Below are 26964 nucleotides of genomic sequence, written 5' to 3'. Positions count from 1 at the left end.
TTAGAGTAGGCCCCAGCTGTGTCCAGCCTGTAGAGGTTAGAGCCTCTACCGTGTCACCGTGCGGTAGCCTCAGGGGCTCATTCGGCTCTGGCAGCTTCAACTCCAGAGACTCAGTAGTAACAAAGCAGGGGACAGAGAAAAAAAAAAAAAAACCTTTCATCTTCCTTATCATTCTCCCGACCTCCCTCAGCTAGACCCTCTTTCCACTGGCCCAGGGGAAGGGAGGCCAGAGCTAAACCAATTATTAGAATTGCCAAAGGCCCAAGTACTGGAGATGTCAGTAATTTTTAAGGATCGTTTGGATCCTTTGTGATTTTGCCATATGCCCCGACTTTAAACCTAAGTCCGACGTCACCATTACCTGGTTTCCTTATAAAGTGAAAAAAAAAAAAAAAAAGGAAGGAAGAGAGAACATTGTGTGTCCTGAATGGTGGGACATGATGGCAGAAGTGGGGGACCCTGGGCATCCTGTCCCAGGCGTTCCCTTGGCCCAGGGCTCTCCAAGGGCAAGGATGTCTGAAAGACATGCCAGTTCCTTGTCCCCCAGCCCTCTCTGCGTTGTTGTACCACGGAGCTATCCAGCCGGCCCAAAGGGGGCGCCATTCACACCAGCGACCTGTACCCGTAGCATAATCTTCTGAATGCGTCCATCTGTCCCATACTGTTCCACGTTGGCAGGGGTGATGTGAGGAGATGTGGCTCGTCTAGGTGAGCAGGCTCTGGTCACGTGATTCATCTGATACGTGTGTACGGAGTATCTGCTGTATACACCAGGCTGTGTGTTAGGTGTTCGAGATACAAGCTACACAGGGTCTCTGTCCCCTGGAATTTATAATGTGACTGGAACTGTATCAAGTCACTGTCGTGACCCATGCCCGTAACTCGGCCATGGGTGACTGAGAACCCCAGGTTCGATCTTGGTGGCTACTTCATTCCTGCACAAACACAGGCCAGCTAATCTCTAGAAGTCTTGGCAAGTAGGGATAATAACAGGACCCACGTCCTACCGTCCCCGTGAAATATTTAGCGCACGAGTTGGTGCATGTGCAGCACTGAACGTAGTGCCTGGCTCATTTGCATCACTGCAAACCTGGACTCTCCCCCTTCCCTAACCCCAGAGCACCCCGTGTCACCTAAGAGCCCCCTGAGCCCAGCACGGTTACCTGAGAGTTCCGGTAATGGGAAGGTGGAAAGGCTGCCGCTCTTAGAGTTGTAGAAATCCTAGCTCGTTGTTGTTTTACGACCCAGAATGTGTCACCAAGTGATGTTGTTAACTCTGAAGCAAGTGGTCCTTTCCTGTGTGAATAGAATAAAAGATGAAACAGGTAAGGGAACTGTGGACGAAGGGCGAGCTGGGACACCTGCTTTCTGGAAAGTCACGGTTAGCTGGTCTTCCGGCTCAGTGCCCCCTCATCGCCCATTCTCGGCAGCGCGGAGGGTCTTTCCTGTGTCACTCTCTGGACTCCTCAGCAGGCCCACAAGTTCCGCGGGGATCTGGCCCAGGCCACTTTTCATCCCCCAGCCTGGCACGCCGTGTCCCGCCCCAGCGCCGTTCAGCCCTCCCAGACTCCCAGGCTCTGGCTTGCTCCTCAGCCCTCCCTGTGCCATCCCTCTGCCTGCCCTCCTGGCTTACTCTTTAAAAAAAAATTTTTTTTTTAATGTTTGTTTATTTTTGAGAGAGACAGAGCGTGAGCAGGGGCGGGGCAGGGAGAGAGGGAGACGCAGCATCCGAAGCCGGCTCCAGGCTCCGAGCTGTCAGCACAGAGCCCGAGGCCGGGCTCGAGCTCATGAACTGAGAGATCGTGACCTGAGCTGAAGTCGGTCGCTTATGAGTCACCCAGGTGCCCCTCTTTTTTTTTTTTTTTTTTTTTTGAGGATTTTACTTTTAAATAATCTCTGTGCCCAACGTGGGGCTCGAACTAACAACCCTGAGATCAAGAGGCCTGTGCTCCACCAACTGAGCTGGCCAGGCACCCCTCCTGGCCTACTCTTAATCATCCATTCTTCTAGTTACAGCTTATTGTCTCTGTGTCCGGGAAGTCTTCCCTATACACCCCCTCCCTTGCACAGAGTCAGGGTTAGTCTCTGTGCTCACACAGCCCCTGTCCTTCCCTTGTCACAGCGCTTTCTCCTTGTATTGAGATGGCCTCATCCCCTGGTTGGCTCTTCGAGGCCAAGGCCAGGCCCCTCTGGTCCCCCCAGACCTGCCACTAAGCTCACAGGATGGTTGCATCTTATGTGCATCCTAATTATTCGATTTGAAACAGAACCATATAAAAATCACATAAGCAAAATTTTAAGTAATGTAGACTCCCTCCACCACAAAACACCCACCTTAGTGGAGCAAGATTTCAAAGCTGCAATGCAGTGATCACGATCCTGGCTTTGGAATTCTGGGCCCTGCTCAGCCCCCCGGGCCCGCTGTTGACCTTGTGTGTAACGCTGTGGCCACATGGGGGCGGCACGGTGCTGAGAACAGAAATGCTGCCGGGTCTGCAGTTGCACCCGTGTTCTGCAGGGTGGCCTCTTGTTTACGGCCATCTGAACGTCTGCCCTGGGTTTCGGTGACTCTTGTGTTGCTTTGGTAAAATCCACTGTCGTTACAACTTAAAACGGTGTTCAAATCCTTTGACGTGTCGTGCCCCCCACTGGTAAGAGGTAGGGGTGCGTACCCTGGAGCAGAGATCCCTGCCTCCAAGTGAGTAGTGCGGGTGTGGAATGTCAGTGAGTAGATAGCGTAATTCGGCATCTAGCGTGATGCGCTTGGCCAAAGCTGAGCGGCCTCTGTTAGCCCGAGCTGTTCATTTTGGGGCAACCCCTCTTTAGACTTCTAGAAATCACTCCGAGAAGGCAGAAGGAGGAACAGCGTGTTGCCGTGGTGGTTGTGGGTTTTAGATGCTGATAAATCCTGCTGTGTGTTCATTTTTCTGGGGAAGTCAGTCTGCCTTATGGAGGGGTTTGAATTTGCGAGTCTGTCTGAGAACAAACCGTGTGTAAGACAGATAACCCCGGGGGCGAGGCTTTCGCATCAGGTTTGTCTGTCGCATGAGGAGGACGCGGGAATGGAGATTCCTGTCTCTCCCAGATTCCCCTTTCGGATCCCACCGTGTCTTCTCCGGCTTCCCCAGGTCGTCCCTCTGCCCACCTCTGCCTGCTTAAGCCATTCCTGTGGCTTCCCCCACAGCAATGCCCCAACCTTTCCTGCTACCCACATCTCACGTCCCTGCCCCTGTTCCACTGCAAGTCATTTCCAGACACCCGGGCAGAATCCCAGCCCCTGAAGGTTGGCTGTAAGAACAAAAACAGATTACCAAGTTCCCGAGTCAAGTGTATGGAGTGAGAGGCCCATAGATGTTGGGGCTATCATTATGGGGTTGCCAGAACCATCCTTGCCCTGTCTCTGCCCCCTGCCGAGGGAGCCGACTGAGCCAGCCGGGTGCCCCTACAAAGGCTTCTTTAAAATCACGGTTTGTGGGGCGCCTGGGTGGCTTAGTTGGTTAAGCGTCTGACTCTTGATTTTGGCTCAGGTCATGATCTCGCGGTTCATGAGTTCGAACCCCGTGCTTGGGATTCTCTGTCTCCCTTTCTCTCTGCCTCTTTCTCTCTCTCTCAAAAATAAATAAACGTTTTTTAAAAATTAAAAAAATAAAATCATGGTTTGTGACACACATAGTAGATACACACACACACACACACACACACACACACACACACACACACACAGAGACTACCCCTGGGGTACAGAGCACCCACACAGAAACCGAAGAAGACACAAAAGAAGAAGACAGGGTCCTGCTTTCTGGGGAGCTGAATGCCCAAACAGAAACATCTATGTCCTCAATTTACATTGAGACTTAGGTTTAAAAAGCTGACATCGAACTCGTCTCTTTGCTTTTTGGGGGTGGACAGGGATAGAGTTGAGGGAACAGTCCGTCATATGACAGTGTTCCCTCCCTTTCAGACAACCGAGCGGAGAAAAATTGCCATTCTTGGCTTCTGTCTTCGAATGCCAAGTAAGGTGGATGTTGTGAGCAATTCGACCTTATGCAATCTTGCCTCGGCTGCTGGAAAGCACAAAGCCAAACGCACAGGCCACCTCTAGCAAGCACGCGGGACCTTACAACATGCGTTTCTAGATCCCGAATGTACTCTTCTTCTGCCCTTGAAGTTTTACTTCTTCTCTATTTTATTCTACTCTTATCATTTGTGTCTACTAAGCTGTCTTCTTTTAAGGAATCAAAGAAGGCATCAAATCATAGGTCATGAGATTTTGGCCATGTTTATACCTTCTGACCCAGTAATTCCCTAAGGAAATAATTCAAGCGAAGTCAAAACGCTCTACATAAAACAGGGTGCCTGGGTGGCTCAGTTGGTTAAGCATCCAGCTTTGGTTCAGGTCACGATCTCGCAGTCCGTGGGTTCGAGTCCCACATCGGGCTCTGTGCTGACAGCTCAGAGCCTGGAGCTTGCTTCAGATGCTGTGTCTCCCTCTCTCTGCCCCTCCCCTGCTTGCACTCTTCTCTCTCTCTCTCTCTCAAAAATAAACGTTAAAATAATAATAATAATAATAAAAATCCTCTATGTAAAGACACCTGTGGCCACGTGAGCCAAAAACTGGATATCATCTAAATAGCCAACATTAGGGAAATGGATTAGTGAGTGCATATCACTAAAACAGACCATTGTAAAGCCATTTGAACTAGCTGTGATGGGGACTGTGGCGATGTGAAGAAATGCTCCCGGGACAATGCGCCCATGGGCCACAACCCAAAGGTTAAGAGGCAGAAATGGGGGTAGCTATGTCAGGCTTGCAAGATCCTGGATGATTTCCTTAGCCGTATTTTCTGTCTTTTCCATTTTAAAATCCTAATTCCCCCCCACACAGCAGCAGACCTGGAAACCAGGGGTCAGGGCAGGACTCGGGCCACACACAGCTCCCATCACAGAGCCATCGGGATGGCGACATGGCAGGAGGTTCTCCGGGGACAAGCTCCCTGGAGGGAGACCTCACTGCAGGGTGCAGTGTGCTACTCCAGACAGAAAGCAGCTAAAAGGAGCCTCTGTAAAAGCAGAGGGCAGAGTGGCCCAGAGGGTGGCCCAGAGGGTTCCTTAGGGAAGGGTTTCTGGAGCCCTTCCGGGGGCTCAGGCACCCCCCCTTTCAAGGCTGAATAAAGTGAATTGTTTTTTTCATGACGTGAGGTTGACTACTGTAGCCATTTTCAAGTGCATACAATTCAGCGGCTGGGAGTACGTTCACAAGTGTGCAACCATCACCATTCCCTGGTTCCAGAACTTTCTCATCGCCCCAGACTGAAACCTCATACCCCTCAGGGCTCACTCCCCCTTCCTGCCTCCTCTCAATCCCGGGCAACCGCTCACCTGCTTTCTTCTCCATGGATTTGCCCCTCCTGGGTCTTTCACATGAACGGAGCCAGATACGTGGCTTCTCGCATCTGGTTCTTTTGCTCCGCGTGTTTTTCGTGTCTACCCACATGGCCCTAGGTATCAGCACTTTATCCCTCTTTAAGCCTGGGTGAAATTCCACTGGCTGTCTGTGCCACCTTCTGTGTATCCGTTCATCTGTCAGCGGACACTTGGGGCGTCCCCACCTGTTGCCTGTTGTGAATGATGCTGCTGTGAACTTCGCTGTGCCAGGATTTGTTTGAACTTCTGTTTTTAGTTCTCTTGGGTGTGTACCTCATAAGTTGCTTTTACAGCTTTTGTTTTTAGTAGTTATTTATTTTTGAGAGACAGAGAGACAGGGAGTGACTGGCAGAGGGGCAGAAAGAGGGAGACACAATCTGAAGCGGGCTCCAGGCTCTGAGCTGTCAGCGCAGAGCCCGACACGGGGCTCGAACCCACAAACCATGAGATCATGACCTGAGCTGCAGTCAGACACAACTGACCGAGCCACCCAGGCGCCCCTTGTTTTCACAGCTCTAGAAAAGAAATCTCTGCACCCCCGTCCCAATTTCTACCTAATGGGTGTGCAAAACTTTTGTCACAGTAAAAAGTAAAGCTTCGGTTTCTGTTTCTCGCTCAGCGCTGGAACCCTGGCTCCAGAGGGAATCAGGCAGTCTCGGGCTGGGGCGGGCCGGGTGTCGCCAAGAAGCAAGGAGCAGGGGCTCTGGTCGGTGTTTCAGTGACGAGTGCTGTCCGTTTTTCCTTCCTGCAGAGCGGAAAGACCATGGGGTTGAGGTGGCCTCCACGTCCCCTGAAGACAGGACCCCTGGCAGTGACTCCGAGCCAGACGCTGTCCCGTTCCAGGAAGGCCCAGGCACCTTTGACCAGCCGGACGCCGTGTCTAGTTTGCCCACACCCAGTGACATCTTTGTGTCCTACTCCACCTTCCCAGGTGAGCACCTCAGGTGTCCTCCCAGCCCTAGAAGCAGCGGTGTTGTTAAGGAGCGACCTGGGGGTGTCTTGGCCCTGAGTCTTGCCATCTGCGGGACCCCAAGCAAGTCACTTCGCCTCTCTGAGCCTCAGCTAGGATGCAGAATTCAAGGAGGCCTGTGCTGTTGGGTTTCTGTGCCTCACTTGCCTCACCCGTGTCCTGGCCCCGCCTCAGTATTCTCATCTTTAAAATGGGAAGAGCAGTCGTACGTCAGGGGTCGTCGCGGGGATTAGCAAGGTGGCTAGCACATCCCCGAGCACAGTGCCTGGCATGTAGCAGGCGTGACGGGCATTAGTGTCCTTCCTTTCTTAGCCCTTGGGTGAGTCACTTGACTTCTCGGAGCCTCGGTTCCCTTGCTGGGAAGGCGGGAACCAGAACCAAAGTCCCAAGGCGGTGGTGGCCTCACGACCACACAAGAAGGTCGTGAACAGGACGGGGTGCAGAGATGTGTGGATGTGTGAATGGGTCCAAGTCCACAGATGGCCCCAGTCGGGGTGTGGGGGGCTCTTAGTGGCTCTCCGATAAAGTTCCGCCTCTCTGCTTCTGAAGGTTTTGTTTCCTGGAGGGACACCAAGAGCGGCTCCTGGTACGTGGAGACCTTGGATGGTGTTTTCGAGCAGTGGGCTCGCTCTGAGGACCTGCAGACCCTCATGCTCAGGGTGAGCGTTGCCGTCCTCTGGGAGAGAGAGGGAAGGCTTCTGGGAGGGGCAGCGTGTCCTCCTCAGGTGGGGCTGGCGGGGCCCCAGGCCCAAACCGGAGGTTGGCTTGCTGTGAGGGCTGGTGTTGCCGTTACTGTAACCGTGACAGTGACACTTGCCCATTACTCGGAGGGCTGCCTTCCCTGGCTCCTCTGAGGTCCCAGGCTGATACTGGGACTCCCGCTGGCAGAGGCAGCCCTCCGTGCCAAGGCAGCTCAGTGGCCGTTGCTGAGTGGCGTTCCTGAGGGCGGGTCGTGAGGCATGCCCCACTGTGTAGTCTTCTCGTCTTTTACATTTCTTTAAACTTATTTTTATTTTTGAGAGTGAGAGAGACAGAGCATGAGTGGGGGAGGGGCAGGGAGAGAGGGAGACCCAGGATCCGAAGCAGGCTCCAGGCTCTGAGCTGTCAGCGCAGAGCCCGACGCGGGGCTCGAACTCACAAACTCCAAGATCACGACCTGAGCCGAAGTCAGACGCTTAACTGACTGAGCCACCCGGGCGCCCCTTTGTCTTTCAGTCTTGACCCTCAAGTATTTCCCCTTGTCTTGGGGGTCCCCCGAGGGAGAGCAGGAAGGATGGTCTGATAGGGCCCCAGACTCACTCAGTGAAATCCCACTCAGAGCACACATGGGCCTCTCCTGCTTGCTCAGGTGTTCTGTGTCATGAGAAGGATCTAGAAGGTCTGGGACCCTGCCTTCCTCCTGGGGAGGCTCTGGCTCTGTGCTTTGCTGAGCAGAGCAGCGGAGAAAGAAAAAGCAAGTACAGGGTCACCACCTGGTACAACTCCAGGGGGCGCCATGACTCTGGGCAGGTGACCTTGGGAGCAGCAGGGGGGCCTTGCCGGTTGGGGGTGGGAGTCCATCAGGGCCAAGCAGTGCACTTGACTCCTGGGCCTCATCTCTTCTCTCAACTTTTCTTTAAGGAAACCTTTCAATTGGATTTGAGCCTTGTGAAGTTTTGAATTTTCTCATTTCTCATTTTGAGTTTTGTAAACTCATAGTGGAGATACTTTTCTCTGTTAAACACTCTCCCTCCCAGCTCAAGGAGGCTGCAGGTAGAGCTGTTTATTTTTGTTTTTTAAAAATGTTTATTTATTTTTGAGAGAGAGAACAGGAGAGAGAGTGCAAGCAGGGGAGGGGCAGAGAGAGAGGGGGACAGAGGAGCTGAAGCAGGTTCTGCACTGACAGAAGACAGCCCGATGAGGGGCTGGAACTCAGGAACCGTGAGACCATGAGCCAAAATTGGACGCTCAACCGACTGAGCCACCCAGGCGCCCCTAGAGCTGGTTTTTAAAGTAGGTTTTAGGGTTTTATTTATATATTTTTGTATGTATGTATTTATTGAAGTGTAGTTGACATATGTAGTCACGTTACATTAGTTTCGGGTAGTGATTTGACAATTCTGTACATTGTGCTATGCTCACTACAATAAGTCTAGTCGCCATCTGTTGCCATACAAAGTTATTACGATAGTCTATATTCCCTCCCTATGCTGCACTTTTCATCGCCCCGACGTATTTCGTAACTGGACGTTTATTCCCCTTACTCCCCTTCACCTATTTCGCCCATCCCCCACCCCTGGCCCCTGCAGCATTATTTACAACAGCCAAGATACAGAAGCAACCTAAGTGTTCACTGATAGATGTATGGATAAAGGAGATGTGATGTCTATATACGGTGGAATATTACTCGGCTGTAAACAAGAATGGGATCTTGCCATTTGCGACCACATGGACGCAGCCAGAGAGTATTATGCAAAGTGAAATAAGTCAGACAGAGAAAGACAAATACCGTATGCTTTCACTCCTGTGTGGAATCTAAAAAAACAAAACAAATGAACAAACAGAAACAGACTCCTAAACACGGAGGACAAGCCAGAGCTGTTACAGGGCTGGTTCAGTGGACATCCCCCTTCCTCCTTCTCTGGAACCCTTCCTTCCATCGAGAGAGCTCACGGACTCCCCTGTGCTCCTGTTTTCACAGGTCGCTAATGCTGTTTCGCAGAAAGGGATTTACAAGCAGATTCCTGGTTGTTTCAATTTCCTCCGGAAAAAACTTTACTTTAAAATGTAATGAGGCCAGGGCCCCTGCACCCTTTACCCCAAAACCTTCCTGCTCCAGGCCCAGCGGCAGTGGAGGTCTGGTCTTTGCTACAACGACAGCTGTCACTCTTCAAAGGGGTTTGTGGCCTGTAGTGGGTCTGCTCTTTCCCCACCAGTGGCAGACAGGCTCTTAGCAGCTTCCAAATTGGAGACGGATGACTGGCGACACAGGAAGCAGAGCAGAAGAAAATCAAGGACACCCAGGACTCTTACCAGTGGCCTGTTCTCCGGCTAGTGGCTGTGGCCTATGACCCCTGTGTTTTCTGTAGAGTAAGGCTTTTTAACCTCAGTCTGATTGACATTTGGGGCCACATGTTGGGGGGGGAGAGCGCGTCCCGTGCATGGTGGGACGTTTAGCAGCATCCCTGGCCTCTACCCTCTAGGTGCCAGGAACACCTCCCCCTGCGTCGTGACAACCCAAAATGTCTCCAGACATTGCCAGATGTCCCCTGGTGGGACACCCCTTGAGAACCACTGATCTACAAGAAACTTTGGTTACAAACAAACCATCTCAGATCAGCAAGTTTGGGGCTACTAGTCTGAAAAGCCGGAGTCTGCAAATCCTCAATGAGGTTTTAAAAATGATCAATTTTTCTTATATTCTAGTATTAAAAAAATCTTAGGGGCATATGGACACTTTTCCCCCTTTATTTCCCCCCTCATTTTGCTCCAACTCTTTGTTTTTCCTTATAAAGGGGATTTTTGCTTTTCTGGGAACATTTCCCCGTCTCTTACTTCATGTGAACCCCACCCCATCCCAGGGAAGGATGACAGGTCGGGGAGCCGTGTCCTCAGGGAAGTTAGGTCACTGAGCCAAGGGGAGCGTAGATATGACCCCACCCCCGAGGTCTTGTATGCGATCCTGACCCTGGCCAATTTGGAGCTTTTAGGGCCTTGGACTTGAGGATTGTTTGCTAAGACTCACCAAGATGTGATTCACGCAGTTGTCTCTTGGTTATTATTTCCCCCCGCCTGTGACCTTTCCAAGTGTGAAATAGTCCCGGGGGCTTCTGGTGGTTAGTTATCTGTGGTCACCTGCGGGATGGTACAAGGAAACAATCCAATTAACCCGACAGAGCCCAGCAGCGCTTGGCCCTCTGCCTGCTCCCTGCTTCCAGGCTCTGTACTCGCTCCTCATGCGAATCAGGTGGTCTTTGCCCGAGGCGCCCTCCCGAATCGAATCGTGTTCAGGACGAAAAGATGTTATCACAGCTTTTCACTGACCTGGCGGGGACTTCCTATAAAGGGGTGGGGTGAGGGGGGTCTTAGTCCAGAGTTCTGTTTGGACTTCCGAGCAGCGGGCCTGTGAACTCCTGAAAATCATACGCCGAATGTGTAGAGGGACAGGTGCTGAGATTTCATTTGTCTCTCAAAGGGATTGAGAGCCTCAAAAGTTTAACAACTAGCGCTGTTTGCAAGGCCACCCCCATGGCGTGTTTTCAGAGGCTGGGTAGCAGTGTCATGAAACATTTTACTGCCCCAACTCCATCGTCCAGTGACGCTGCTGGGGCCAGCTCTCCGGCACAGATACGCCGACCAGTGTGCAAGAATGTGTGTCCCAGGATGTTCGCTGCAGCAGTGGGAGAGAGAATAGGGAGCGGGTGAAAGTGTCACTCCTTCTATCCATAATATGGAATATTATTTAGCTGTCCAAAAGAATGGCCCGGATGTATGTACTGACACGTACAATGTGACACAGTGCCGAGTGAAAAACACCCAGTTGCAGAGCAGTAGGAAGCATACAATGCTATTTTCGGTTAGAAAGCTATGGTATATGAATGTACCCATATGGACGTGTGATGTATGCACATAAATAAAGTCCAGAGGGCCATACACCGTGCTGTTAACAATGATTACCTCTGCAAGGTGGAATCGGAGAAGTAAAATAAGGGGGACTTCGCTTTTTGACTCGATACGCTCCTAGATTCTTCCCATATTTTTACAAGGAGTATATGTATTGCCTTCTAAAGTAAAACTAAAAATCGTGGATACGAAGACGCACGTGTTGTCGCCGTTCAGCGAACATTTGTTGAAAGGACGAATGCCCTTGGCCACCTGTCTCCTGCCACCTCCCTGCTCGCGCTTTTCGTTGGCAGCCTCCTGACTTCGGCTCGTCACCTGTCTGGGTTTGCGTGGGCAGGTGTCCCCAAGCGCAGTGTGGGGCTCCAAGCCGCACATGCACGGCCCCCCTCCCCCCCGGGGCTGGGACCACTGCGAGGCTGCCCCCGCCTTTCTGCAGCTGCTGGGGGGGGGGCCTCCACCCGGGGACAGCTGGCTGCTGGGCTCTGCCAGTCCTGGAGCCCGTTAGCATATGTGCCTGTCCTGGCTGCTGTCCCACAAGCTCAGGGCCTCTGCCCAGCTGCCTCACGAGGCTGGCCTTCCCCGTTGATCCCCTCTGACATCTGGCCACGCTTTCGGCCGTGGCCTGCTCTGTTGTGCCTGTGTCTGCGCCTGGGAACAGCCAATGCTGGGGCAAAAAGGACAATTGTCCCCGGCAGTTGGGTCCCCGAGGTGCTGCCCGGACCATCTGCACGGTGACTCGCACAGCAGCCGGGGCTGGAAAGGGTCCTAGGATCTGGCTGGGCAAAGGCCCTGAGCAACCTTGCAGCCAGCCAGCCTGGGGCCAGGCTCCTTTGAGATGCTGGTGGCTCCTCAGAACCTCAACTCCAGGTCTCCTCTGCCCAGATGGAATCGTGGCCTTTCCCCAGGGGAGCAAACAGTAAACTGTGGATTAATGGGCACTCGCTTCTTGATTTTACACAGTTCTCCAGCAAACTTTTCTGGAATCTCCGGTGCCTGTGACCACCCGATGGCGAAGAGAGGCAGGGGGACAGACAAATGAACAAGGGGCCGGCACGTGTTAATGAGACGTGGAGGCAGCCACCTGCTTATTTTCACGGTGCCCGTCTGACAGTGTAGCTTTCCTCCCGTGACCACATGCTCATGGCTGTGGTTTCATACTTGACTTTAAATTTTTAATGTTTATTATTGAAAGACAGAGTCAGAGCATGGGCAGGAGAGGGGCAGAGGGAGAGGGAGACACAGAATCCGAAGCGGGCTCCAGGCTCCGAGCCGTCAGCACAGGGCCCGACGCGGGGCTCGAACTCACGGACCGCGAGATGGTGACCTGAGCTGAAGTCGGTCGCTCAACCGACGGAGCCACCCAGGCGCCCCCATACTTGATTTTGAAACAAGACTGTTGGTTTGACTCAGTTCTCTGCAGATTACATTTAAAATAATGAAATCACATGCCCGCTTTCTCTTGTTTTGGGGCTCTGTGGCAAACCACACGCAACTCCCACTTGTTCTGGCTCCTGGTCTGGTTCAAGTCCATTTTACAGAAGAGTAATAAGTTGAGGCAGTGGCAATGCCAGGAGGTGGGTAAAAAAACACCCGCGATCAGCATAGAGTCCTCCTGTTTCCTCCCAGCATCCATCACTAGACACCATGCCTCCTCCTCCCTCCCCCCGGGCCCCCCAGGCCCCTCCTCCCTCTCCTAGGCGCCCCCAGGCCTTTCCTTCCTCTCCCAGGCCTCCCAGGCCCCTCCTCCCTCCCCCAGGCCTCCCCAGGTCCCTCTTCCCTCCCCTAGACCCCTTCAAGCCCCTCCTCCCTCCCCCAGGCCCCCCTCCCCAGGTCCCTCTTCCCTCCCCTAGACCCCTTCAAGTGCCTCTTCCCTCCCCCAGGGCCCCCTAGGCCCCTCCTCCCTCCCCCCAGGCTCCCCCCCAGGTCCCTCTTCCCTCCCCTAGACCCCTTCAAGCCCCTCCTCCCTCCCCCAGGGCCCCCCAGGCCCCTCCTCCTTCCCCCAGGCCCCCCCCAGGTCCCTCTTCCCTCCCCTAGACCCCTTCAAGTGCCTCTTCCCTCCCCCAGGGCCCCCCAGGCCCCTCCTCCCTCCCCCAGGCTCCCCCCCAGGTCCCTCTTCCCTCCCCTAGACCCCTTCAAGCCCCTCCTCCCTCCCCCAGGCTCCCCCCCAGGTCCCTCTTCCCTCCCCTAGACCCCTTCAAGCCCCTCCTCCCTCCCCCAGGGCCCCCCAGGCCCCTCCTCCTTCCCCCAGGCCCCCCCCCCCAGGTCCCTCTTCCCTCCCCTAGACCCCTTCAAGTGCCTCTTCCGTCCCCCAGGGCCCCCCAGGCCCCTCCTCCTTCCCCCAGGCCCCCCCCCAGGTCCCTCTTCCCTCCCCTAGACCCCTTCAAGCTCCTCTTCCCTTCCCCAGGCCTCCCAGGCCCCTCCTCCCTCCCCCAGGCCCCCCCCAGGTCCCTCTTCCCTCCCCCAAACCCCTCCAAGCCCCTCCTCCCTCCCCCAGGCCCCCCCAGTTCCTTCTTCCCTCCCCAGACCCCTCCAAGCCCCTCCTCCCTCCCCAGACCCCTCCAAGCTCCTTCTCCCTCCTCCGGGCCCCCCCAGGTCCCTCTTCCCTCCCCCAGACCCCTCCAAGCCCCTCCTCCCTCCCCAGACCCCTCCAAGCTCCTTCTCCCTCCCCCAGGCCCCCCCAGGTCCCTCTTCCCTCCCCTAGACCCCTTCAAGCTCCTTCTCCCTCCCCCAGCCCCCCCCCCCCCAGGCCCATCCTTCCTCCCCCAGACCCCTGCAGGTCCTTCTTCCCTCCCCTAGACCCCTTCAAGCTCCTCCTCCCTCCCCCAGGCCCCCCAGGCCCCTCCTTCCTCCCTCAGGCCCCCCAGGTCCCTCTTCCCTCCCCCAAACCCCTTCAAGCTCCTCCTCCCTCCCCCAGGCCCCCCCAGGTCCCTCTTCCAAGCGTGCCTGTCTTGTGATGTCTCCCTTTTACGGTTGCTTACACCTGTTGCTGATTGTATCCATGGGTTCGCCCCAGAGTGGTGCCAGGTGGCCAGGTGTTTTTTTTTAATAATTTTTATGGTTTTTATTATAAACAAATGTGGGCCATTGTTTAAAAAATAGGAATTGAGCTGGTGTGGAAGCTTATGAGGTACTGGGTTTGAGCTCACCAGGAGGAAGCTCTCAGGACACATTCACACGAACAGAGGGACCCACTCAGTCCTGTTTGCCTGGACTATCCCAGTCTAAAGAGAAAATCCTGATCTCTCTCAGTCCAGGGCAAGCTGCAGGACAAGGCGGGGGGGGGGGGGACCCTTTAGAGGGACTGATTTCCAATCATCAAGGCTGTGGAGGTCTCAAATGATCAGGTTTGGGACTTTACAGATAAATCTATTTATAGCATTGGATGGTAGGGCCTACATACAGCAAAAAGCAAAAGTGAGATAAAATACTTAACTAATCCTAAGGAACCTGCCCTTGCAGTCTCCGCAGCACAGAGCCCGACAAGGGGCTCGATCTCATGACCCGTGAGATCACGCTCTGAGCTGAAACCAGGAGTTAGACCCTTAACTCACTGAGCCACCCAGGTGCCCCTAATGAACCTACTCTTTTTTTTTTTTCTACTGTTCATTTATTTTGGGGAGCGAGCGAGGGAGCGAGTGGCAGAGAGAGAGGGAGCGAGCGGCAGAGAGAGAGGGAAACACAGAATCCGAAGCAGACTCCAGGCTCCCAGCTGTCAGCACAGAGCCCAATGTGGGGCTCGAACTCATGAACCGTGAGATCATGACCTGAGCCGAAGTCCAACGCTTAACTGACTGAGCCACCCAGGCGCCCCTAATGAACCTACTCTTAATGCCTGAAGAGCATCCTTTGTTTTCAAGCTCCCTGGACAGGGCCACCCTCTGTGTGCCTTTTGCTCACACAAATTGTGGGTCCCAAGGAGGGGGACCCAGCAGGGGTTCCTAGGGGGCTCCTGCCCAGCTCTCAGGAGAAAAGAATGGATTCTCAGGCCCTAAGTGGGCATTGCTCTTGTGGGGCCAGGTGAGCAGGACAGGATCCATGAGGCCCGGGGTGTGTCTGGTTCTCACCGAATTAATCCAGTCGATGTAGCTAGAGATCCATGTGAAGACGGAGGGCTTGTGGCTGAGTAGTTGCAGGTGAGGGCAGACCCGAAGCTGACCTTGGCGCGCACTTCCCCCTGGCCATTAGTCCCCTGGCAGGGTCCTGCTGAGGAAGGTCACAGTTCATCAGGAGGAACCTGGGAGCTTCTGTGGGACCACGGAGGGCAGGGGGTGCCCATTAGAGCCCCGCGTTTTACATGTTTGCAGTGAATTCATGTTGTTCCATCCTGGCTCGTCCTGTTCTCTGACGCCAGCCTTTGTGGTCACAGCTCAAGACGACACCAGAGTACCAAGAGCCAACATTTATTCCTTCTCTGTGCCTGGAATGCAGCTAAGCACTTCATATGCCTTCTGTCACTTAATTGTCACAAAAACCTGCCACACATGACAAGGTGTTAGTACTATTGTAATTCTCCACTTGAACTTTATTAAGCTTTTTTTTTAGAAAAAAATTTTTAATGTTTATTTTTGAGAGAGAGAGCATGAGTGAGGGAGGGGCAGAGAGAGAGAGAGAGAGAGAGAGAGAGACAGGCTCCAGGCTCTGAGCTGTCAGCACAGAGTCCGACACGGGGTTTGAACTCATGAATTGTGAGATCATGACCTGAGCCAAAGTCGGATGCTTAACCCACTGAGCCACCCAGGTACCCCTAGGCTTTTTATAATATGCTAATCCTCATAGCAAGTATTTATGCCTTAAAAAATTTTTTTTATTAAACAAAAAATTTTTTTAATGTTTTTATTTATTTTCGAGAGTGAGAGCATGAGTGGGGAAGGGGCAGAGAGAGAGAGAGGGAGGCACAGAATCGGAAGCAGGCTCCAGGCTCTGAGCTGTCAGCATAGAGCCTGACGTGGGGCTCGAACCTGTGAACTGTGAGATCATGACCTGAGCTGAAGTCGGACGCTCGACCGACTGAGCCACCCAGGCACCCCCTGACTGTTGGACTTTATGTCAAAAGGAGACTCACACTCAGGTGTCCCACGAGACAGGAAAGTTTTGAGGTTGGGAGTGGAGCATCTCATGAGAACCTGGGGGACCTTTGCAGAACCCCAGAAGCCCGAGGTTATAGCGTGAATGCCGTTTTGGACTCTGACCTTGGGCCATCCAAAGGGCCTTGTTTGCCCGATGCCACGTGGTCCTTGTAACCCTCATTCCATCTTAGTGGCAATGCCAACAACAAACACAGCAGCGACTGTGTGCCAGGCGTTGGTCTAAGTGCTTCCCATGGATTATCTCCTTCCCTTCTCTTACCCTGTGATGCAGGTGCTTTCATAATCCCCATTTTACAGATGAGGAAACTGCAGTGTGGAGAGAGGCTAAGTAACATGCCCACGGTCACACAGCTAGAAGGTGGACGAGCTGGGCTTTGAACCCAGGCAGAAGTCTGCCTTCTTGTTGGTCCATGAAGTCCTGCCTCCCCAAGGCGGCCGCCCTTTCTTCCAGACACCCTGGGGTGGTGAATGTGGGGAGAGCCCCTGCCTGGACAGGGGTGACCTGGCCTCCTCTCCCCCGCCCCCCCCACCGGAGCCCCGGGCCCCCGGCGCCCACTTACCCTGCAGCCTTCTCCGGTCTCCGGTCCGTGATGTGGCAGGCATAGTTGTTGGGTAGGATGTCGCCCCACTGGGTCTTGGTCAGCGCTGGCCAGTCCGAGCAGGGCAATGTCGCTCCTGGGTCGGTGAAGAGGTGGAGCACAGAGAGAGAGTTGACTGTTCCCTCCCCGGTTTCATTTCTGATCTAGCCCCAGCTGGCACCATGGAACCCCCTTCCTTGGCCGGGCCGATTGTGAATCTTCCTTCTGGGGGGGCTACCAGGGACTGGATCAAACCCCGAGATTCTGTTTAAGACCCCGGTGGAGCTGGGAGCCCCAGATTCCTCCGAGCCCTTTCTTGGGACCTCTCAGAAGAGAAAGGGCGAATAGGTTTTGTCTTGCGATGTGCGCCCGCATGGATTAGTCAGGGCTGCCCGGCCGGCTGTGTTAATAAGGGTTCTGAAGCTCGGTCCAAACTTGGGGATGGCTGCCCTGGCCATGAACTTCCTGCATTCGGTTTGGGAAAACAGCAGGAAGTGCTCAGATCAAAAACCCGTCGGCTTCTACTCTCGACTCTCCCCCCCACCTTGAGATGTGCTGCCATCCACCCCTCTGTGTCACTCTCTTGCCCCGGGGAGGCTTTAGCGGTCGGCGCTTGGTATTTCCCACGACGGCTGTGAGATCTCGCATCCCGTAGGCGCCGTGGCAATGCGATGTCGACACTCCGTCCGCTGAGAGCTGGGGTCTGGGTTCCTTCCCCCCGGAGAGGGAGGCCCGTGGGGCGGGGCCGGTGATACCGTGTGAAGAAGTAGAACTTCTTTTCTCTGGACATTCCTCTTCTCCAAGTCTCTGAGCCACACAGAGAGGCCACGCATAGGGGGTCCGGACAACAGTCCCAGCTGACGCCCCTCCCCGCCCCCGCAGGTGCGGGAGGAAACCTTCCAGATGATGCAGTCCAGCCACCACCGTGTGTCTGTCACCTCGCGAGAGATCCAGCGTGGGAACCACCCACTTGAGCCCATTCACCTGTCAGTCCTGAGGTTCGTGGGTGATTTGTTAGGCGGCAATAGGCAACAGGAAGAGTGACAGATAGGACACCAGTAGGACAGATAGTAAATGCCCTCAGTGCTGACGACCTTCTCGGTTCTGACGCACGTTCTTAGCCATCTGTCCCGTAACGTCACTTCGGGTAACCGCTGTCGCCACGGGGCTGCTCCGCTCACTGGCCCCAGGACCACTGTCCCTGCTGTGACCAGTCCCTGGTCCTGGCACTTCTACCCTTGCCCCCCCCCCCGTCTCCTTCCTCCCCATCCTTGACATTTGCTGTGTCATTTCATAGCTTTCCAGTGTCTTGTCTGCGTGCGTCTCATCCAGTTGACAAGCCCCTTGAGGGTAGGGGCCCCCTGTGCCCTCTGTGAGCCGTCATGAGCGCTGGATCGCAGCAGGCTGACTGGACGAAGGAACGCTGAGGGTTACGGCCACAGGGCGTCCTCCTGCTCTCTGTGGGTCCGTGATGAGGAGTCTTCTGGAAGATTTGGCAGCGTGAGCTCTCTGGGCAGCCGTTCAGGAGTGGCATCTTGGGTTGCAGAAGTGGCTCTGTGTGTGGATAAATTATGCAGATTTGAAGTCCTGGCTGGGATGCTTCTTGCTCAAGGCCCTTCTGGAACTGCAGACCCGCTCTTTGGACTGGGAGAGGAGGGCTAACAGGGCATCTCTGGGTTCCGGGAAGGTGATGGGGAAGCAGGGAAAAGGGAAGATAACTGTCTGGGCGCCTGGGTGGCTCAGTCGGTTAAGCGTCTGACTTCGGCTCAGGTCATGATCTCGCGGTCCGTGGGTTCGAGCCCCGCGTCGGGCTCTGGGCTGACAGCTCGGGGCCTGGAGCCCGCTTCGAATTCTGGGTCTCCCTCTCTCTCTGCTCCTCCCCCGTTCGTGCTCTCTTTCTCTCTCTGAAAAATAAATAAAAATTTAAAAAAAATTAAGATCAGGCCCTCTGCCAGGTACATCACACCTCATTTAATGCTCCTTTCTAGATCGGTAACTTTGGGCAAGTTCTTGAACCTCTCTAGGTCACGGTTTCCTCATGTGTGAACGGGGGATAATAAAAGTACCTCTCGCCCAAGGCCACTGTGCAGAATAACTAAGCTCGTTTACTAGCTGGGGGAAACATTTAGCACAGGGCCTGGCACAGGGGAAGCACGAAGCGTTGGTTTGTATGAGTGACAGAGAACTCGCTGGAAGGTATCTTGGGTTGCAGGGTTTCTGGAGGGTTGGTGACCCTCGACATTCTTGTCTATCCTGATAGAAGGACACCACACTCCCACAGGAGCATTGGGGTAGAAAGTGGGGCTCCCCTGAGCCTCAATTTCACAGGGCCGGGGCCCTCACGTGTCTCACAGGGCCTGGCACATAGTAGGTGCTCGCTCAACAGATATTTGTGGAACGAAGGCGTGAGTAAACCTGTAAGAGCTCTGGATTTTGTTTAGCGCCACCTGGATCTCAGGATTAGTGGTCACAAAGGAAGCCTGATGGTCCAGCAAATGTCCCCTGGCCCTACTCTGTGCCCCTCCCCGGGTTAGGGGCTAGAGATTCAGGGGTGAGGCAGGCACCGCCCAGCCCTTGCAAAGTCTCTGACGTGCCTCCACAGGGCCTGCACCGTGACAGCGGGAAAGGGCAGCGGTGAGTGGCCGATTCTGCCCAAATTCTCTCTTGGGCAGAGGACCCTCCTCTCCCCACTTGCTGGGGCCATTCTCCTCTCTCTCTACGGCTCAGACACGTCCCGCCGCACTTACACACCTTTCCTGCACGATGATGGCACCAAGCACTGGCTTCCGCGCGCGGCTTCTGTCACGTGCCGGGCCGCTTTCCGTGTGCTTTAGTCCCTGATCCTCGTAACATCCCTGCTGTCACCCCATTTTATCGAAGAGGAAACTGGGGCACAGAGAAGCCGAAGAACTCACGCGGGGCCACCCGGTCATTATCTGTCTGTAAGGCACCGGGCTCCACGAGCCCACCCCCTAACCACTACCCTGCACTGCCTCACAGCCACACGTAGGTCCCCGCGCGCTGGCGGGTGACCGGTGTTTCTCCCTGCGTCCAGCACCCAGAGTCCAGTGCCCAGCACGGCACACGGTCTGTGGGGGTCAGCGAAGGTGCCAGGTGAACAGAGGATGGTCTGTGCTTATCTAAGAGGAGAGGTGGGCGGGGGCCGTTGCCATTTCCCTGCGGGGTGGGGGATACTTCCTGGGAGGCGTTGGAGGGCTCAGAGACCCTAGTTACCCCAGGATGTCCCTGCAGGGTATCCGGGACTCTTTGAAAATGTGAAAGGCCTTGTTGGGAGGGGTCAGCGGGTGGGCAAGGCAGGAGGGAGTGTGTCCTACTCCACTGACAGCTGTGGGGCCCGCAGACCCTTCCCTGTGTCCCCAGGTCTTGGCATGGAAGACCACCATCAGTGAGTGCCCCGGGTGAGCGGGGGACCTGCAGGCTTAGCGGGCAGGAGGCTCAGGTGGCTCTGATGGTCTTTGCCTCTCCCTCCCCTGGTTCACAGCCCCATCTCCATCCCAGGTGTCTTTGGGGCTGGCTGTGCCTCTCAGGGGTCAAAGCTTCTTCCCCCTCCCTGCAGGAGAAGCAAAGGAGGGCATGGGGTTGCACCCACTGCCTCCCACCGGAACCGTGCGCCCCCCCCCCCCCCCGGCTCCCCTCCAGCCTCTCCTCCGCATCTGCACCCCTGCCAAGCTAACCTGCAAGGGCACTCAGACGGAAGGGACCCTTCGTGGAACTGGTTGGGGTTCCAGTCCTTGAACACCGTGAGCTTGGGGACCTTGACACCAGTGAGCTGCGTTCATCAGTGGAAAGACTGCACCTGCCCAGCTCCATGGGGAGGGCCCGGAGGAGTCGGGGAGAAAGCCCCCGCCCCGCCAGCTGGAGGGTCGGCTCCCATAGTCCTTTGCTCTCTCCGTCCCCCCCGCCCCGCCCCCACCACGGTTAGGGACACTTCAGAGGCCTGGCTCTGGACAACGTTGGGATGGGCCCAAGTAAGCCTGGGAATTTTTCTTCCCCAGGGACAATGAGTTCATTACAGCATAATAACTAGAATTACATAATAATTATAACCACATCATAGTAACTATAAAGCATACTAGAAAATAAACCCATGGATTGGGCACAAAGAAAATAGGAGTCATTGGCCCTCACGGGCATTTTCTAATTGAATCTCCTACCCCTCATTTTTATTTTTTTTACAGTTTATTTATTTTGAGAGAGAGAGAGAGAAAGAGAGAGGGAGGGAGAGGCAGAGAGAGAGGGAATCCCAAGCAGGCTCCGCATTGTCAGCGCAGAGCCTGATGCGGGGCTTGAACCCACGGAACCGTGAGATCATGATCTGATTTGAAACCGAGAGCCGGGCCCCTAACCGACTGAGCCACCCAGGTGCCTCTCTCACCCCACCCCTCCTTTTTAGAGGGGCAACTGAGGCTGAGAGAGGAGTAAGGGGTCCAGAGTCTCTCAGCTAGTTAAAATCCAGAACTAGAAGCCAGGGCCCCTGACTCCCGGCCTCTATTCCTTCCCCACCACCTCACTGAGCTCAAAGACTAGGTGGGCAGTGGGAGAGTCCCACTGATGCCAGATAAGCAGAGGTCATTAGGGAGGAAGGAGGACAGGTGAACAATGAATGTCACAGGGACTTTGCTTTCCCTTGTGGGTCTTTATGACGTTAACCGCTCACTTTCACTGAGCACTTACTAAGTGCTGGCCCTTTAACTCATCTCATTTAATCCACGCTAAATTCTATTGTCTGTTGTGTTTTTTTTTTGTTGTTGTTTGTTTTTTGTTTTTGCCAGTGATGGCATTGAGGCTTGGAGAAGTCATTCAAGTTGCTCATGGGAACCCAGTTCTAGATCTGGAGGCCACATCTAGCACCCCTACGAGGACAGGACATGGGTCTCCTCCTCACACCCCCTCACTGCCCTGCCCAGGTTCCAACTTGCGGAGACTGGTGTGCTGGCTGGCGGGGCGAGTGGGCTGGGGTCTGGGGACCAACGGTCACCTGATGCAGCCGGCAGCTGTCAGGGCCCAGCTGTTGGCCGCCGGAGACCCTGTGCAGGTGCAATGGCAGCTGTGCTGCGGGCACACCTGGTCAGGCAGCCACAGGTGGGGGGGCCTCTCAGCTCTTCAGAGTCTCATCCCCGAGAGCAGGGCTGGGGTAAGGTGAGCGAGGCACCTGTCTCAAGTGCAAGATTTAAGGGAGCACCAAGAAACTCAGTAATCGGGGAAATGACATTCTAATGCAATATTTAAAAAAATGTTTTCTCTGGAAAATGGAGCTCATCACGCCTACGGTGCAGGGCTCTCAGGATGATTAGTAACCAAAGCTCATGCTTTGTCTGATGGTTTGAACACTTGCCACGAACCAGACACTGTTCTGAGCTCAGAATGTGCATCAGCTCACAACACCATCACAGCAATCCCAGGAGGCACTGTTATTATTCCCATTTCACAGATGAGTGAACTAAGGCAGCCGAAAGAAATTTGTGCAGTATGGTCCATGGCATAAAGGCCGTTAGATACCTAACACTTTATTTTCAAGTGCCTGGTGGATTGTGAACTAGGGCCACAATCTTGGGTGAGTGTAGACTCGAGAGGTCTCTCAGGAATTGCAGAGCCAAAGTTATATTAATCCTGGCTTTGTTTAAAATTTTGATATTTTGTTCAATGTGAGTTATTTTTGCATCAAGTTTGATTTAAAAATTGCATTAAGATACTATTCATTTGGTGTCTGAGTCATGTGACATCCCCTTAAATCTTGTCCCAAAGTGGGGGCGCCTGGGTGGCTCAGTTGGTGGAGCGTCCTACTTCGGCTCAGGTCATGATCTCGAGGTTTGCGAGTTCCAGCCCCGCATCGGGCTCTGTGCTGACAGCTCAGAGCCTGGAGCCTGCTTCGGATTCTGTGTCTCCCTCTCTCTCTGCCCCTCCCCACTCACGCTCTGTCTCTCTCTCTCTCAAAAATAAATTAAAAAAAAATAAAAAAATTTTTTAATAAAAAAATATCTCGCCGCAAAGTAAATGTCTTGCTTGCCTCATCCCAGTCCCCACCCTGCTGGACCTGCCCACCCACCCCAGTAAAAACGAAAAAAATCTCCCAGGGAAGCAGAAGCAGGGAATGTAGACTCTTCCAGGACTAACTGGTTCCCAAGGCAAGGATACGTTTGCACGAGAGAGCGGCACCAAATGGCCCAGAGGGTGGGGCAATATTTTCTTGGGCAGCACTGGTTGGCTGTGCACAAAGGAGACCTCTGTGGGGAGGGCGGATGGCTCCTCTCCCAACTTCCAGGAGAAAAATTATCGCGGGAGGCTGAGAAAAGTAGGAGAGCTGGCACAAGCCACAAACCCAAGTTCTACGTTGTGAAATATTTGAAATATCCATCACCATTCTGTGAGAGAATCTCTCTTTAAAAAAAATTGTCTTTTAACATTTATTTATTTTTGAGAGACAGAGTGCAAGTGGGGGGCGGGGCAGAGCGAGAGGGAGACCCAGAATCCCAAGCGGGCTCCAGGCTCCGATGTCAGCACAGAGCCCGACGCGGGGCTCGAACTCACGAACCGCGAGATCACGACCTGAGCCGAAGTCGGAGGCTTAACCCACTGAGCCACCCAGGCGCCCCTGTGATGGAAGCTCTCTTAGTGGAGAGGCCGGCATGGAGTCTGGACACTCGCCCCCTTCCGGCTTCTTTGTTCCCAAATGGCTTATGCCAGCTGTGCTCACGCTGCCAGTCTGTAAACTGATCAAGCGTGTAACCCATGAACAGGAGTTCAGAAAGTGAGTTGTGATTTATGTGGAAACTAAGTTAAACGCTTGGAAGAAAGTGGATAACCGTGACCTTAAAAAATTGCTACGGCATTAGGTGTCTGTGCAAAAGCTAAAAGATGGGAGAAGAAAGGCCATAAAAACGTGGAAGGGCTTGTGCAGGTTGCTTCATACGTGTCTCAAAGTCATTGTGCCATTTTAAAGAAAGGGAATTATAGGTGATTTACGAGGGCAGCGGTTTATATAAGACAGTTAAGAACTCAAAGGATTGATGAACACGCCTATAGTTACAAGTTTTAAATTAAAATAAAATGTTTACAGAGTATGTGTGCTTTCTAATAATTTCCCTCTGGCCAGTTTTTCACTTAGTCCCAATCATGTCAGAGAAGAGAGATTTTACTATATTTATTTATGTCAATGCCAGCCTCACATACTTCCTTTGGGATTCCTACCGCTAACACGTTTTAGTAATTTGTGTCTGTGCCGCACGCAGCATTTTAATCTCTATATCACTCTATTTCCAGGTAAAGGAAACATTTACTTTCATTGGTAATGTCAGTTTGCCTGTAGTTGAGACTTAATTTGAATAAACAGCACCGATTGGCTCCTTAAAGCAAGGAACATTTGCATAGGTGCTGTGAATGGTTCGTAGGGGAACAGTACATTTGCAAGCAAGCTTGTGGTTGGTCGCCAGAGTAAGACTGCACTTGAGAATTTGTGTGCGTGGAGAGCGGAGAGGAGCAGTTCTTTCCCGGAAGCCGGAGAAGACCCCTCTCCCTCCACCTCCAAGGTTGACCAAGGCCGTAGAAATCTATCAGTGACTTTTCCCGTTTTGCCCTCCAAGTCCCCACTGTTCCTCATCTTTGCCAGGGCAACAGACCCCATGGCGGAGGGCAAAAGGGGTGATGTGAGGTAGGTAAGTACGGGGTGCGGGGTCGGGGGGGAAGACGCGGAGGGCGGGTTTACTCACCTGTCAGGACCGGGTGTCAGGCCTTACACCTTCACCTCCAACCATCCCAGGCATTTGGGGCAGGTAAGTGGGCGGCACACAGCTGAAATTCTAAACAGAGAAAGGGTTTTGGGTCCAGGAAGTAGTGACCCAAACAATAGAACCCACACTTGCTGCATTCCCAAAGCCTAAAGAGAAAATGCTTGTTCTGGAAGGATCCCAAGAAGCCATGGAGTCCTACTTCTTTGGAACTCCACTCCAGCTTTCTTATAACCATAGGATTGAGTCCAGTGTGGGCAGGGAGGTCCCCAAACCACCAGGGGGAGGGGACTGGGAAAGTTCCTCTGAGTGACAGGGCTTACCCTCTACCACCAGTGCAGACAGTAGTAGGCCCCTGATCGTGGTGAGTCCGCAGGAGTCCTGTAAGTGTCGCTCTGCCTAAGGCCCTGGTTTTACGAGTGGGCTTACAGGGCGGAGATCTACCAGGAGCACAGAAGATGTGGATTTGCTCAAAGCCAAGTGGAAAAAAGGGCCTGTGTCCCAGTACTTTTTTCCCCCACCTGTCACCCTGGAAATACTTAGAAAAAGATGCCAGAGGTAGATATTGAACCATGGGTTCTACTTGCTTTCAAGAGATTATGCTACGTGTTAAGGAAAGAAGAAAAGTACGGGCTGTTGGTCCTTGGAGTTGTGTTTTCAAGGAAACGCTGGGCAAATAGCACTCCAGGCCGGTGGTTCTCAGCGGGGCCGGTGTTCCCAGTCAGGGGATGTGTGGCAACGGCTGGAGGCATTCTTGGTTGTCATGGCGGGGCCCGGGGCACTATTGGCATTTAGCAGGTAGACTAGAGGTGCCACTAAACATCCTACAATGCACAGGGCCGCCCCTCAGAAGGAATTATCCTGTCCCCAATGCCAACGGTACCGAGGTTGAGGATTCCTGCTCTAGGCTAGGCCCTGGCTCGTTGTGTGACCTTGCATTAGTCATGGAAGTCTGTAGGCCCAGGGCCCACCCATCTGTGAAACGGAGAGAAATGTGTGCTCAGTCTGTACGGCAGTCTTGTGGTGGGGATTTGAAAAACACAAGGAACATGCTTACACCAGAAAAGCACAAGATAGGTCCACACAATTGGGGTTTGGCAGAGCTCTAGCCATGGAGAGAGAGAGAGAGAGAGAGAGAGAGCGCGCTGGCAGAGGGATGGATCAAGATGTGTTTTATTGTCTGCTCCCAAGACGACAGCAGTTTGCACCTTTTCCAATAACTTCATCTTCCAAACAGGGTCAAAGCAGGACCTTCTCAGAAAGGGGGCTGACACCCACCGAACACCACACAGACGTCAGCTGCATTCGCATGTCTCATCTCAGCTTTAGAAAACCCTGCAAGAGGGTTCCATATATCAGGCGAGGAAGCTGAGGTTCAGAGAGGTCATGTGACTTGCCCAAATCTCGCACAGCCTCTGAGGCAGAGTGTGAATTCCAACCTAGGCTGATGTGTTTCCAAAGCCCCTTTACTTGATGTCCCTGGAGACGGCCTTCTGACTCTCCTCCTGGGACCGCGGGAAGCCCCTTGTTTTTGGTGGGAGAAGGGTGGAGCAAATGAAGAGTTTCCTCACGCTTTCTTCGACCCTCGGTCTCCTTGTGGTCAGAGCCCAGCCCCAGGCAGGCCAGGCTCTGGTGAGACGGCCTTGCTCTGTGACCACAGCCAGAAAGGCAGAAATGAAAGTGGGCATCAGCAGTTAAGGCCTGGGCTCCAGTCCTCAGTCAGATTCAAACATTATGTCTTGGACGATTCACTTACCTTCTGGGCCTGGGTTTCTTAGTTCCCCGTCCAGGCCGTGTCACCGGTGACCCCTTGACCCCCTGAGCTCAGGAGTGATGCCCTGACTGACCTCCTAAACTCAGAAAAGCCCTAGAAGCTTCTGCTTATCATCTTTTAGAAACGAAGAAACGTTCGAGGACCACGCCTGCCGGGTGAATCCGAAATTCCCTGACAGTGACCTCAGCTTCATTAGAATGTTAAAACCCCCGTCTGAATATTCATCTCAAGCCCTTACTGCTGCCGGGGCGTCCCAGCTCTGGAAACCATTCCCCAGTGATCTCCTTGTTTGTACAAATACAGTGACCTCCGCCCAGCGTAGCCTCGGTCTCTAGCTCACCAAGAAGCAGGCCGCCTTTGGTCCAGCAACAGCCTTGAGTGCAGGATCGCCGTAAGGCTGAGAAAATGGGTGTGCAAGATTTTGTCATCACCCATGGGTCATTTGAAGGTGAGGGAGGTTGGGGTGCAGAATCCTGTTGAACTGGACATCAGAGCGCCGGGATTCTAGTCCCAACGCTACCCCTAACTCCTACTTCTGGGGTGTTCTATTTTATCTTGAAAATCAGTGTGAATTTGGCATTCTGCTCCATGGAGCTGTGTTTATTTATTTATTTTTATTTATTTATTTATTTTTTTCAACGTTTATTTATTTTGGGGACAGAGAGAGACAGAGCATGAACGGGGGAGGGGCAGAGAGAGAGAGGGAGACACAGAATCGGAAACAGGCTCCAGGCTCTGAGCCGTCAGCCCAGAGCCCGACGCGGGGCTCGAACTCACGGACTGT

General features: G+C 53.7%; 1 protein-coding gene and 1 long non-coding RNA gene across 5 annotated transcripts in view; one reads left to right on the top strand and one right to left on the bottom strand.

Annotated features, from left to right (window-relative positions):
- Positions 1-26964, top strand: part of CASP9 (caspase 9) — a 38574-nt gene that overhangs the window by 9455 nt on the left and 2155 nt on the right. For 2 of the 4 annotated variants that reach the window (XM_027060346.2, XM_053207461.1), the window contains exons 7-9: positions 6176-6355; positions 6944-7053; positions 9075-10132. In XM_027060346.2, coding sequence (XP_026916147.1) covers positions 6176-6355; positions 6944-7053; positions 9075-9164 — 380 coding nt within the window. In that variant the 3' untranslated portion in view covers positions 9165-10132. Of the gene's footprint in view, positions 1-6175; positions 6356-6943; positions 7054-8682; positions 8937-9074; positions 10133-26964 lie in introns of those variants that run through there. The other 2 variants (XM_053207452.1, XM_027060348.2) reach the window with 2 other exon arrangements.
- Positions 18020-26714, bottom strand: LOC106975596 (uncharacterized). The gene is made up of 3 exons (XR_001430332.3): positions 26163-26714; positions 24389-24478; positions 18020-18565 (listed from the first exon to the last, which is right to left on the bottom strand). It is a non-coding gene; the product is annotated as an uncharacterized LOC106975596 (long non-coding RNA).

The sequence above is a fragment of the Acinonyx jubatus genome, chromosome C1 (assembly GCF_027475565.1).
Source record: "Acinonyx jubatus isolate Ajub_Pintada_27869175 chromosome C1, VMU_Ajub_asm_v1.0, whole genome shotgun sequence".
Classification (NCBI taxonomy): Eukaryota; Metazoa; Chordata; class Mammalia; order Carnivora; family Felidae; genus Acinonyx; species Acinonyx jubatus.
The sequence above is the reverse complement of the archived record's forward strand: the minus strand, read 5'-3'. Positions and strand labels throughout refer to the sequence as shown.